At 42.6% G+C, this 15,014-nt stretch overlaps 1 protein-coding gene across 1 annotated transcript in view; it reads left to right on the top strand.

Moving 5' to 3' along the window:
- The window catches only part of LOC122935288 (otolin-1-like), a 29,025-nt gene extending 17,508 nt beyond the window's left edge, over positions 1–11,517 (top strand). The window contains exons 3-4 of the mRNA XM_044291052.1: positions 3,987–4,058; positions 10,613–11,517. Of these exons, the coding sequence (XP_044146987.1) occupies positions 3,987–4,058; positions 10,613–11,517 (977 nt within the window). The remainder of the gene's footprint in view (positions 1–3,986; positions 4,059–10,612) is intronic.
- Positions 11,518–15,014: the final 3,497 nt, after the last annotated feature.

Raw genomic sequence — 15,014 nt, forward strand, 5'->3', positions numbered from 1 at the left:
AACCTGTCACAATGAACATGGTGTTTGAGCTGCAGGCGGCATGTTCTAGAGCAGGAGAAGCTGAGCAGATTGATATTTAGTTTTATGAGAAAAAATTTATCATAATTAGTTTTTCATTTATTTAGATTCCTGCACATTCTGAGCTTTGAAATTAAGAACAGCTCTCTCTGTATACACAGTCATAGGGAAGGCTGTCAGTCACTGATAGGACTGTCTTTTTGACTTCAAAGTCCAGAATGAGCAGGAATCTAAATAAATGAAAAATAAACTATACTGAATCTTCTCCCATTAAAACTACACAAATTTTCTCACGCCCTCCAGCTCTATAACATTCAGCGAGCAAATAACATTGCATTTTCATGGTGACAGGTTCCCTTTAAAAAAAAAAAGGTGTGCTGCTTCTGGTGCAACATAGTTTTCTCAAAAGCTGGACAAGAGTAAAATGGTCAGATTTTTACAGCTTCCATTGAGTTATGATAAATGTAATTTTTCGCTTTATAAGACGCACCTGATGATAAGACGCACCTAGGTTTTTGAGGAGGAAAATAAGAAAAAAATATTTTGAACCAAAAGGTGTGCTTTTGGTAGGTTTTGAACTAATGGTGGTCTGTGGATGACGCACTGTTATGGGGGGATCTGTGGATGACGCACTGTTATGGGGGGATCTGTGGATGACGCACTGTTATGGGGGATCTGTGGATGATGCACTGTTATGGGGGGATCTGTGAATGACACTGAGGGGGGATCTGTGGATGACACTTATGGGGCTCTGTGGATGACACTAAGGGGGGCTCTGTGGATGACACTGAGGGGGGCACTGTGGGTGACACTGAGGGGGGCTCTGTGGATGACACTGTGGGGGGCTCTGTGGATGACACTGTGGGGGGCTCTGTGGATGACACTGTGGGGGGCTCTGTGGATGACACTGTGGGGGGCTCTGTGGATGACATTGATGGGGGGCTCTGTGGATGACACTGATGGGGGATCTGTGCATTACACTGATGGGGGCTCTGTGGATGACACTGATGGGGGATCTGTGCATTACACTGATGGGGGATCTGTGGATGACACCTATGGGGCTCTGTGGATGCTACTTATGTCATCCACAGATCCCCATAAGTGTCATCTACAGATCCCCCATCAGATGGTTCAGTATGGAGGGAGGAGGTGGCGGGGACACTCATGGCGGGGCCCGGTGCAGTGACTCTACTCTAATACACCGGGCCCCACAACTGTTAAACATTCAATTTGATCTTTATATCTAATTGTATACACGCTGTATGGTACTTACTGTAGTACCAGATGTATAACATTAAGACGGCGCAGACCGGCATCTCCCTCGGTCATGCGCCGCCTGTCGCAGCTCCCTCCTGATGCGCCGCCTGCCCCAGCTCCCTCGGTCATGCGCCGCCTGCCCCTGCTCCCTCCTCATGCGCCGCCTGCCTGCTTATCTTACTTTATGAATGAACAGGCAGGCGGCGCATGACAGAGTGAGCTGGGGCAGGTGCCGCATGACAGAGGGAGCTGGGGCAGGAGGCGCATGAGGAGGGAGCTGCAGCAGGCGCTGCGCCGTCTTAATGTTATACCTCCGGTACTACAGTAAGTACCGTACAGCGCGTCTACAATTAGATATAGAGATCAAATTGAATGTTTAACAGTTGCAGGGCCCGGTGTATTTGAGTAGAGTCACTGCACCGGGCCCCGCCATGAGTGTCCCCGCCTCCTCCCTTCACACTGATACTTCGCTGGCCGCACTGTGCAGCATAGCGGCCAGCGAAGTATTCGCTTTATAAGACACACGGCCATTTCCCCCCCACTTTTGGGGGGAAAAAAGTGCGTCTTATAAAGCGAAAAATACGGTAAATCGTAAACGTATAAATTTCAATGCACTGAGCTCCCCCTAGTTGTGGCTGCAAGCAACTAGTTTTGACATATTCTGTATGAGGAGTAGCAGTAGATTTAATGCTGCATGGGGGAGATTAATCAATGCATTTAAAATACTTTGAGAAATATTTTGTTCAGAAGTTGGGAAAATGGGTTATCGAGGAACACACATTTTTTTCTCTTAATAATTTCTTCCACTTAATAAAGGACCTATGATATGATATCTGTGTATATCTCTGGCACAAATGTACCTCTGCCGCTTTGGCATCAGTATTATAAATGACACCATGTAGGTAGGGCCTTGTTTTGTATTAGGGTCCAAGAACTTTTAGTTACACATCTGTAGTCTAGGTGAGGTAAGTTTGGCAATTGCAGGTTATGCAGTATTAAATCGTCTAAATATCATAAGCAGATAATCAGAAATATACAGTTGAAAGGTCTGGGTCCTCTTGCTCACCTCTGCCCACCAGCAGAAGGCTTGACCACTGGCGTCCCATATGGTCACCACTGCTGCAGGCTGTAGCCTGCACTTCTTGCATAAGGCTTCCCAGCTCTGCCTCTACAGCGTCTACTCACTCCAGCTTTTAAAGGACCAGCCAATGGCTTGTCACATCTTGGTACCTAAGAAACCTTCCTCTTTAGGTTATTTAGTGTGTTAGTACCAAGTGTGGTATTCTGTCTGTGTACCAACTTCTGCCCATCTACTGATTCTCATCCTCTGCTCACTGACCTGACATTAGCCTGTTTACCGTACTGATCCTTCAAAAGTGCAGAAAACCATAAGCAAAAACATTAGTTTAAAGGGCTTCTGTCAGCCCACTAAACCATTTTTTCCCTTTGTTTACTAATAATCCCTATACTGCTAGCTCTGCATACATAAGTTAAATAATCATTTTGGTTCAGTAGAATTTGATAAAAAGCTATTTTAAAAATATGTAAATTACCTTGCTACCAGCAGGGTAGCAGCCGCATCCTCCGATCCTAATGACGCCCCCTCCGCATTGTGATTGACAGGGCCAGGGAACGGAATCGTTCTCTGCTGGCCCTGCCTGTTTGCATTCAAAATCTGGCGCCTGCGCCGCGGCTGTACATATCTTCAATCTGCGCAGGCGCACTGAGAGGCGGCCATAGGTACATCGAAAAATGCATAGGTGCTGAAAAGCTGCATAAAAAAATGCTGGGTTTACACCTAGCTCTTTTATTGCGTTTTGCTGACTGCTTTTTTTAATTTACACATATGTGAAGGGGGCTTAAAGCTTGTTTGAATGTGCCTATATTTTTAAATGGAGTCTGTCACCAGTACACAATGCCTTGTAGGACTGTTCATTGCTTTGTTCTGGAGAAAATGTTCTTTTAATCCATATTCAAATGAGCAGTTAAGTGCACTGAGGGCGGGCCTGCACACTTGCTCCTCCTGCTTCCTATGCCAGCCCCTCCCTCTCCTTGATTGACAGGGCCAGGTGAGATGAATATGCAGGATCCTTACTCAAGAAAGAGAGGGAGGGGCTAGAAACAGGAAACAGGAGGAACAATAGTGCACAAAGTGGCTTGGGCCTGCCCTCATTGCACTTAAAAGTTTATTATCTAATTGAATAAAAGGACTTTTTGGGTCTCCTCAGGTGTCAGATATTGTCAAAATCCACCGCTTATTCCACTGCAGAAACTAGTGCATCTGTTCCGCTCTTGGTTTAACTCTATTGAATGGAGCTAAACTGCAAGCAAGCTCTTGCTGCGGTTTCCCAAGGTGTCTATGTGGTAACTTCTTCCGTAATGGACGTGCCCATTCTTTGCGCGATCAGGAAAACCGCAGTGAAAAATGCCTCAGCCACATGAGCTGCGGTGTGGCCTCGCATTGAAAGCAACAGAATCCCCGCTGAAACCCGCGCCACAAATCTGATGTTTGAACAGTTCCTTTCCCAGAATTAAGCAATGAATCGCTAAATGAAAAGTGTCATTACATTCCGCCTTACAAGGCATTGTACCTGGTTTATTAGCGCATTTCCTGGTGACATACTCCCTTTATGAAGTGCCCTTCTCGGCGTTATTGGGGGAGATAGAGTTCTTTACTAAGTGGCGATGCTAATGCGGATCTTTCTGTGTAGGTGAGAAAGGCGAGAATGGTGACCAAGGAGCTGGTGGGATTCCCGGATTCCCAGGAAAGCCAGGAGAAGCAGGTAACGATAATGAATGAGGCCCAATTATGTTTGTCTGTATCTCATTCTACATCTCTTGTAAAGAAACTCTGCTCTGTTGACCTCTGTTCAAATTGATTCTGCTGAAGGAGAAACAATCTCCTCTGAGATCTGTCAGATACATACATACCGGCAGACAAGCATACATTGATAGTCGCCTGTGTGACTGGAGAGCAAACATGTGCTTCTGCTTAAGAAATGCTGTTTAAATAATTGATTTAACCCATTGGCTGCCAGGGGAAGACCCTAAACAGATTGTTACTCTTGTTCCCTCTGGCAAAGAATGCGGTATGTGTTCTTGATAACTGTATAGCAATTATAGAAACACAGATGCTGTGCGAGTCTGGCGCTAAATTTTATGGTTGTTAAATACATTTTAATTACTGCATTCTTACAGAATGTGTACACTCATCACTGGAGGAACAGGACACACTTAATAACATATACGCTTCACTGCCACGACGGACATTCTCATTTGGGAAAGTTATGGTGAATTAATGGAATAAATGCTTGTTTCTGAAAGAATTGCTAGAAGTCCTAGAGGTAGCGATATGTGATTCCATCCAAGTCTTATCAACAGAGGCAGGAAATAAATTCTCTGCTTATCATTTAATGCTGATGGCATCACTGGAAACTAGAACCCCAACACGATACATTTAAACCTTGAGACAACACTTAATCCCCGGAATCTCCTGGATTTCAGTTGCCTTATTTTTAAACTACATTTTTATAATCAGTTGATAGCTAGGTATACCAATGAATTTTGCATTAAACTATGGGAAAAAGATTACACCTTTAGGCCTCCTTTACACGGCCGTTCCGTGCATTGGGGACCACAATTTGCACGGGCAATGTTTGTGCGGTGGCCGGGATGGGACGGATCGAGACCCATTCAACTTGAATGGGTCCATGATCCGTCCGCACCGCAAAAAAATAGAACATGTATTTTCTTTGATGTGCGGAGGCACGGACAGAAACACCATGGAAGCACTCCGTAATGCTTCCGTGGGGTTCCATGCCTCCGTTCCGCAACGCAGCTCCGGATTGCGGACCCATTCAAGTGAATGGATCCGCATCCGTGATGTGGGGAGCACATGGCTGGTGCCGGCATATTGAGGCCTTAGTATGTGGATAAATGTAAATGCTTTCCCTGCATTTCTTTCTTTGTTTCGTCATTTTTCTTACCATTTTGAAGTCAGTTCCATTCACCTGTATGGGGCTTGCATAAATCCATGCCCTTTCCACCAAAACAGCCCCTTTCAGATGAATAGAATTGATTTTCAGAGCAACAAGATATGCAAGCTTTAAAGACACCCTTAAAGAGAAGCCTATAGAGAAAATGTCTGAAAAAGGTCAAAATTCAAAACACATTGGCAAAGATTTATTATTGAAAATGCACCAGAATTCTGTTGCCCATTATGTTGCATTTATTAAGGGTTTTAGAAGTTTTTCCTGCCTTGTTTGACAAGGAGGTTTTCCTAAATTGAAAGTGGCCTTGGCTTAATGGAAAATGGGCATGTTTTAAGATGCTCTAAAATTGCCCCAGAATTTTGGAGTAAAGTTCTGGTACAAAGTGAGCCAACATCTGGCTAGTATAAACTTAGGGGGTCATGTGTCAAATGTGCTGCATCAGAAAAGGGGAGGGTTTTGCCTGTTTTGGACATAGAGTAAACAATTGTAACACATTTATGAAGTGTCTGTGTTATTCTTAGTTTTTGTAATGTACTTTATTAGGGAAATATTTTTATTTGTACTAGTAAACAGGGAGTAAAGAGTCTTGCTGAGTGTTGGTAGGAGATCCTGTCTTCAGTCTTTAGTTCTACTAAGTGCTGAAGACATCTGTCTGTTATGTACAGAGGCTTCCAGCCTGCTTCTTGTCATTACCCTAATCCCGGAATTTGTACATGTGCCCTAACTATTACTGCCCATCACCCTGCCTTTATGACTTGTTTCATACAGGCATCTTCATCAATCAGTAGAACGCTGAAGGCTGAAGACAGACTCTGCTTAGTAACAGTCAGTTAGAGCTTTGCTAAGAAGATGCTTCCACCCTGTTTTCTTGCACAACAAGGCATCTTTCCCTGATAAAGTATATTACTAAAACATTTAACATCATTCTCCCTATACTATATTAAAAATAACTGAAACTACAGTCACACATTATTAAGGTGTGCCCGCTGTTTTGCAGGTGAAACTACATTTTTAGCCCGGTTTATTCTCACTGCTAATTTTTGTAAAAAAAAAAAAAAAGCCGCACAAAAGTTGCAAGAGTATGTATGGTACTTCTGATGTACAAATTCACAGTGACTTTGAAATAAATCAGACTAGACTTCAGACAAAAAAAATTACCATGTAATTTGTGCAACAAATTTAACAAACAACATGCAGCAGCATGTGATAAATTTAATGAGAAAAAACAAGCAGACATTCCAAAATGAAAATGGTGAAAAAGGTCACATCTTGATACATAACCCCTTAGACTATAAAGTCTAAAGGTGTGCCAGATTTATCACCCAGCACCAAACACTGTGATACAGTATATCTGGCGCAGCCTTATACTGTCTAATGTTCAATGCATACATTTTATTTTATGCACTTCTATAGCGCTACTATATTCCGCAGCGCTTTACAGACAATAGCTTCCAACTGCCCCAAATGGGGCTCACAATCTAAGGTCACTATCAGTATGTCTTTGGAGTGTGGGAGGAAACCAGAGTACCCAGAGGAAACCCACGCAAAAAACACAGGGAGAACATACAAACTCCATGCAGATGTTCTCCTTGGTCAGATTCAAACCTATGGCCCCAGTGCTGCAAGGCACCAGTGCTGACCACTGAGCCACCGTACTGCCCTGTACATGTTAGACAGTGTTAGTAAATCTGCCCCTGTGTATGTATACTATTACTATTTAGTATTTTACTGCAGACATTAAAGTCTGTCTCCAGTGTTTTTAACCAAAAATTTGAAATGTGAAAATCACCAAAAATGCTGTGTGTAAATCCATCTTTAACAGAACATTAGTGATACACTGTGTAATATCTATTGCAAAAACTGAAGGCATAAAACATACGATGTAACTTCTTTCCACCAATTACAATTAAAGCATGCCGTATGTAGAGGATATTCAGGTGTAAATTAAAAGCAGAGATTGAATAGAGACGTGGTCACATATGTCTGTGGCTCTCTTCATTTAAGCTTATGCAAGCTATGGGAATAGCCTAGCCAAGGTCGGATGAGTGTTTTCATGACTCCTTTGACTAGAATGGAGAAAGCCTTGGACATTCACGTCCACTCCACAACTCCATTCAATCTGTGCCTGGATGTGGAATCTGGTGTGTATCCCAGAAACAGGCCCTTCCTATCAGATATTGATATAGTAAACACATCTTTCACTATAATTTAGGTATTTTATCCAAGAACTTGTGGCTGGTAGAAGTTTTGCTCTTTGCTCTCAGCTGTTAATACAGTTCAGTAACAGCTAATTACGTATGTTCGATAAAGGCATTTAGTACTTAAAACCTTTTGATGCTATACTTAACTTAGTGCACCTCCTGTGAATTTTCATTATATTCGTGGGGATGGAAACCACCCACAACATTTTTGCAACTTTTTTAGATATTTTCAAGACATGGTAATTGCTGTAATTGAAAATCCTTCCTTTAGCACCTTAAAACAGCATCACATAATTTTAAGATCAGCAACTTCTAAAGAACTGCTAGAGGAGAAGATTCTCACTGGCAGGTTACTGCTTTTCGTAAATCAAAACACAACTTTTATAGACATTTGAAGTGGGTAAAGATCTGCAAAATAATTATATGTTTCATACGGTATAAGGGTTGACCCTTTGATACAGAGACCTTTTCTTCCTGACCTTCTTTCTTGGCTCAAGGTATTCCAAGGTAAGGCTACTTTCACACTTGCATTCAGAGCGGATCGGCTCATATAATGCAGACGATGGAGATCCGTCTGCATTATAGTTTAGAAAAAATTCTAAGTGTGAAAGTAGCTCAGATGGATCCGTCCAGACTTTACATTGAAAGTCAACGGGGGACGGATCCGTTTGAAAATTGAGCCATATTGTGTCAAATTCAAACAAATCCGTCCCCATTGACTTACATTGTAAGTCTGGATGGATCCGTTTGTCTCCGCACGGCCAGGCGGACACCCGAACGCTGCAAGCAGCGTTCAGGTGTCCGCCAGCTGAGCGGAGCGGAGGCCAAACGCTGCCAGACTGATGCATTCTGAGCGGATCCGCATCCACTTAGAATGCATTGGGGCTGGACGGATGCGTTCGGGGCCGCTTGTGAAAGCCTTTAAACGGAACTCACAAGCGGAGCCCCGAACGATAGTGTGAAAGTAGCCTAAGTGGTGTAAGATGACCAGCTTTGAACATAAAGGTGGAATTTATCATGAGTGTAATATTTTAAGTCGGTTTTACTTGATTCTGCATTGGCGTACTTAACACCAAATTTATCAAATGTTGTGTGATTTTTTATTTTATTTGAAGCATCTATAAACCTAACACATTTATCTAAAAATGCTGCTCTGGTTTTTACCCCACCCCCTAATGGAGTCACATAACATAGATAACCTCATAAACTTTCTCACCCACTTTTCAAAACTGGAATAAGTGCTCTGAATATGCCTAAAGTTGCAAAATTTTTGCCCAGGTCACCTCAAAAAGTTGCGAAAGTCAGACAGAATTCTGGAGTACAGGTCATGATAAAATCATCCTAAAAACTTTTGAGTTATAGTATCAAAAAACATTGCAAAAGTTTTTTTCCAAAACTGGTCATGTTCCCACACTCATCTCAAGGCAAAATAAAAGTAAAGGACAGACTTTGTTTTAGGGAATTGCTTAAAAGTTTTTTTTTTTCTGATTAGTTGGGATCCGACATGAAAAGCAGAGAGAGAAGGATGTAGCGGCCAGAGGAGCACCATTGCTATCTCAAACAGTTAATCGGCAGGGGTCCTGGGTGTCGGACCCACATGATCAGGTACTAATGACCTATCCCAAGGATAGGTCATCAGTTCTGAAGTCCAAATATTGTAAAAATTTGAGGTGTATCTGAATCAAAAGTTTTGTTGATCAAATTTAAGTGAATTTTGAAGAGAGAGAGAGAAAAAGAAAGGGAGGGAGAAAGGGAGGAAGGAAGGAATTTTTTCAATTTGAGTAAATTTTTTTTTTACTCAATGTAAAATGGAAACAGATTTTGAATGATTAGCTTATCTTTAATTTAGAGCATTACCCATAAACAAATTAAACAGACTAAGGCTACTTTCACACTCACGTTTGGTGCGGATCTATCTTGTATCTGCACAGACGGATCCGCACCAATAATGCAAACGCTTGTATGCGTTAATAGCGGATCCGTTTGCATTATTCATAAAAAAAAGTCTAAGTCAAAACGGATCCGTCTTGACTTACATTGAAAGTCAACGGGGGACGGATCCGTTTTCAATTGCGCCATATGATGTCAGTGAAAAACGGATCCGTCCCCATTGACTTACATTGTAAGTCTAGACGGATCAGTTTGGCTCCGCATAGTCAGACGGTCACCAAAATGCTGCAAGCTGCGTTTTAGTGACCATCTAAAAAACGCAACGGAGACCAAACGCAGCCAAACTGATGCATTCTGAACGAATTCGTATCCATTCAGAATGCATTGGGGCTGAACTGATCCGTTTTTGGCCGCTTGTGAGAGCCCTGAAACGGATCTCACAAGCGGACCCAGAGACGCCAGTGTGAAAGTAGCCTAACATAAATATGGTATTTACAAAATAAAACAGCTACCAACAAGCATATAAAATATAATATTTGTTAACATGTGCATATGTTTCATTTAAACCAGTTAGGAATGGATTCCTCATTGCTACCTCTTAATGATATGTTCAAATGTACAGGTACTTGTTATAATATTAAAGGGGTGGGCCACTTTCTGGTTAGTGTTGACCAATGCGTTTGTAAGATGGCTATACAACACTTACTAATATAAACTTTGTTGAAATGATGTGCCATATTTCATAAGGTATGCCCATTTGTTTGCCAAGTCTATTTTACTGTCCACACTTGTCCATAAACTAGCTGCTGATGGAGGGTCACGTGGCCAAGCAAATTACCTCCACGTGATGTCTCCTCTGTTTAAATACATTTAAATACATAAATACACTGCACCTGCCATCTGTACTTGCACTGCTGGGAGTTTAGTGCAGGTGAAGTGTGTTTGAATAGAGAAGACATCACATGATGATATGACCTTCCTTCACTGGCCATCTTATGGACAGGACCTCTGTGTCAGGACAGCGCAGAATATTTGCCTAACAAAGGGACATTGCTTATGAAATATAGCAAAATTCACAGAATATCAACAAAGGCTATATTAGAAAGTGCCATATAGTAATTTTATATAAACATTGGTCAGAAGTAGCCGGAGAGTGTCCAACCACTTTAAGATTGGTAGGATTAGGACTTTTCGTAGATACTTATCTTCATAATTCATTATACAACAATTGATGATTGCTGTTTACTCTTCTAGGTGAGATTGGACCTAAAGGAGAAAAAGGAAATCTGGGACTAGCTGGCATAAAAGGACATAAAGGAAACAAAGGCGATATGTGTGATAATGGCACAAAAGGGGAAAGAGGAGAAAAGGGAGAGCAAGGATTAAATGGCATTGATGGGGAAAAGGGAGACAAGGGTGAAAATGGGGATTTAGGAGAGAAAGGTAATTGGGGGGATACTGGAGAAAAGGGAGATATAGGAGAAACTGGAGAAAGGGGACCAAAGGGAGACAAAGGTATTAAGGGTGATGCAGGGCTGAATGGTATAAATGGCTTTCAAGGTGAAAATGGAGAAAAGGGAGAGCCAGGGCAAAAGGGGGATAAAGGTGAGATTGGCCCTCCTGGTTTAATGGGTCTATCTGGCCCAAAGGGACATTTTGGCATGAAAGGAGTTAGAGGCCTTCCAGGGAAAAAAGGTGCCCGAGGCCTCAAAGGATCTAAAGGAGATAATCACAAACCCATTAAATCTGCTTTTACTGTGGGTCTATCAAAACCTTTTCCTGCCCCTAATGCTCCAATAAGGTTTGACAGAATATTGTACAATGAACAAGATGAGTACAACCCTACGACTGGTAAATTCAACTGTACAATATCGGGAACCTATGTGTTTGCTTTCCACGTGACAGTCAGGGGACGACCAGCTAAGATTAGCATTGTTGCTCAAAATAAAAAGATGTTTAAGAGCCGTGAAACTCTGTATGGCCAGGAGATAGATCAGGCTTCAGCGATGCTGGTTCTGAAGTTAAGCGCTGGGGACCAAGTTTGGTTAGAGGTTTCGCGGGACTGGAATGGTATTTATGTGAGTAATGATGATGACAGTATATTTACAGGATTTCTTTTATACCCAGATGATACTGTTGAAAAACAATTAACACAGTAAGATTTAGAAATATATGAAGCCTCACGTTTTGGCTAAAATTTAGTCTCACTTAATGTAAACATTTCCAAATATCTAAGACTAACATTGATTTGTTATGACCCAATAATTAATGGTCAGAATTCTGGAAACAATGGCTTCATTGTACAAACCTCAAGAGACCATAGAATCTGGTATGCAGTACAACAAATATGATGTGTACTTTCCAATCGAGGATTTCATCCGTCATTAGAAGTAATGTATAACTGTAAATATATTTCCACGATTACTTAACGCTATGTACATCTAAAAAGATCAGAACAATAAACATTTGGGAATAATTAATAGTTAATTTGTCATTTGTTACCAATTAGAATGAATGTTAATAAATTATCAATTTCTAACAACTAAATACTATATACTAGAGGCCCTTTTACATGAACCGATTAAAAGGAACGAATATGAATGCTGGTTCCTGATAAATTTCCCCTTGTAATGTTGCTGTCGATCACCAAACGAGCAATTTCTCATTTGTCAGCTGAACTAATCATTTATAAAGCCCAGTGTCCTATGTGAACAGGGATGTGTTGCTGACAAACAATGATGTATCGCATTGCATCCCATAATATCTTAGAGGCTCCCAGAAAAATGAGAGACTTCACAGAGTTGCAAATGTGTTGACAAATCTCCTTGCCAAAGAATCGAGGCCCATTTTCTTCTGGAATGCAGCCCCCTGTGTACTTATTACGTGCAGCCCCAGTGCCCAAAGTGCATTGGGGTGGTGGACCAGAACTCTATACAAAAGGTGGGGAGATGAGCCGTGCACCATACAAAAAGGGCAGGGTGAAACAGAAAATGGGCAGAATAACACACACCTGGAAAATTTTCTCACAAGTAAAATCTTGGCAAGTATGGAGAGATTCTCAAGCTATTAAATTATGAAGAAGTTGCTACCTGCGCTATAAAAGTTTCCACCCACAACCATCAATAATACATGGTGATTAGTGTTGATCGAGCACCAAAGTGTTCGGGTGCTCGAGTAGAACACCACGGGATGCTCGGGTGCTCTACAATGGAAGTCAATGGGAGAACCCGAGCATTAAACCAGGCACCCCCTGCTCTGAAGAGGGGAGGGTGTCTGGTTCACATAAAAAGGTCAGAAATTTATGAAAACACCACTGAAATGGTTCAGGAACAGCATGGGGAGGATGTCTGGATAAATCTTGGACTCCCAGGTCGCTGCTGGGAACAATGTTGTTCGATTAGTACGGCAATTTTACAGACGGACAATAATATGCACAAAGATAAAGACGAAGATAAAATCGATTTTAGAGGAAAAATTGTTAGGAAACATTCTATTCTATATATTTTCTATCCTATATATTTACTTGTATATAAAATGCAAGTGCTGCCAAAAATTACAAGGAAGAGGCACTCCGATACAACCTGTATATCACATAAAGGAGGGCCTCATTCACATTGTGGTACAATTGTTCAGGTAGTGGGACTCCTACACTTATAAAGCCTATGCACTAAGTGAAAGGGCTGCCAAAAATTACAAGGAACCGGCACTCCAATTATTACACATAAAGGAAGGCATCATACACACCCTTGAAAAATTATGATTGCTGGCCTGCTGGTGACTCTCAAAAACATTAGGAGCAAGGGCCTGCTGGTGACCCTCTAAAGCATTAGGGGCGAGGGCCTGCTGCTGATCTGACCATCTAAAACATTAGGGGTGAGGGTCGCCTGGTTAGCTGACTTTCTAAAACATTAGGGAAAAGGGCCTGCTGCTGATCTGACCATGGAAAAAATTATGGGCGAGGGCTTGCTGCTGAGCTGACCATCAAAAAAGTTATCATTGAGGGTCTGCTGCTGAGCTGACCATCGAAAAATTATGGTTCAGGGTCTGCTGGTGAGGTGACTCTCTAAAACATTAGTAGCGAGTGCCTGTGGCTGATCTGACCATGAAAAAAAATATGGTTGAGGGCCTGCTGCTGATCTGACCATGGAAAAAATTATGGTTGAGGGCCTGCTGCTGAGCTGACCATAGAAAAATGTATGGTTGAGGGCATGCTGCTGAGCTGACCATCGAAAAAATTATGGTTAAGGGCCTGCTGTTGAGCTGACCATCGAAAAAATTATGGTTGAGGGCTTGCTGCTGAGCTGACCCTCTAAAACATTAGGAGTGAGGGCAGCCTAATAAGCATGTTGATATGATGGGGAAAGAGGAGGAGGACGAGAAAAGGAAGATTGAACCATATACCCTTTTTTGTGGTGGAAGGGGTGCATAGTAATATTTAAAATGCCTTTATGTTCAGCTGCTTTCATCTGGTGGAGTAGTGAAGTCAGAGGCAATCCAGGCCTTGTTCATTTTGATAAGAGTCAACCTGTCAGCATTTTCAGTTGACAGTGGGATGCGCTTATCAGTTATTATGCCCCCAGCAGCACTAAATTCCTGCTCTAACAAAATGCTGGCGGCAGGGCAGGCCAGCACATCCAAGGCGTAGAGCGCCAGTTTGTGCCATGTGTCCAGCTTGGACACCCAATAGTTGTAAGGCACTGAGGGATCATTGAGGGCGCTGACATGGCCTGCTACGTACTCCTTCACCATCTTCCAAAACTTTTATCTCCTTGTGACACTATGTACATCAGGGTAAGGTTGCTGGCGGGGTGTCATGAAACTGTCCCAGGCCTTGGAGAATGTTGCCTTGCCTCTGTTGGAACTGCTGTGTGTTCCCCTCATCTCCCCTTTGCGGTTGCCCAAGGAACTACGTACTCTGCTGACAGCATTGTCAGCTGGAAATTTTTGGAGCAATTTTTCCAAAAAGACTTTCTGGTATTCTACCATTTTGCTAGTCCTCTTCACCACAGAAATGAGAGATGAGAAGCTCTCTTTGTAGCGTGGGTCGAGAAGGTTGAACAAGCAGTAATTGAGAGGGTATAATGAGAGGGTCACAGGAAAGGCAGCATAACATAAAGTCAGCCATGTGTGCCAGAGTCCCAACAGACAAGAATTTGCTCTCAATCTCCTCATACTCTTCCTGCTCTTCCGCCCACCCATGCTGAACAGATGAAGTAAACCTGCTGTGGGTACTACCCTCTGTAGCGGAGGCAACAATCTCCTCCTCCTCATCATCATCATCCAATTCACGCTGGGACGACATACGGAGGGTGGTCTGTATATCACCCTGTGTACTGTCTTCCCTCATTTCCACCTCTTGCACATGCAAAGCGTCCTCCTTCATTGTGAGCAGTGAGCATTTCAGTAGAGACAGAAGTGGGATGGTTATGCTGATAATAGCGGCATCGCCGCTCACCATCCGTGTTGATTCCTCAAACCTGCGTAAAACCTCACAGAGGTCAGACATCCATGCCCACCCGTCGTTTGTGTAGAGGGGAAGCTGACTGGAAAGGTGATGACCATGTTGCAGCTGGTATTCCATTACTGTCCTCTGTTGCTCACAAAGCCTGGCCAACATGTGGAACGTAAAGTTCCAGTGTGTGCTCACATCGCACAA

This window comes from Bufo gargarizans, chromosome 4 (assembly GCF_014858855.1).
Source record: "Bufo gargarizans isolate SCDJY-AF-19 chromosome 4, ASM1485885v1, whole genome shotgun sequence".
Lineage (NCBI taxonomy): Eukaryota > Metazoa > Chordata > Amphibia > Anura > Bufonidae > Bufo > Bufo gargarizans.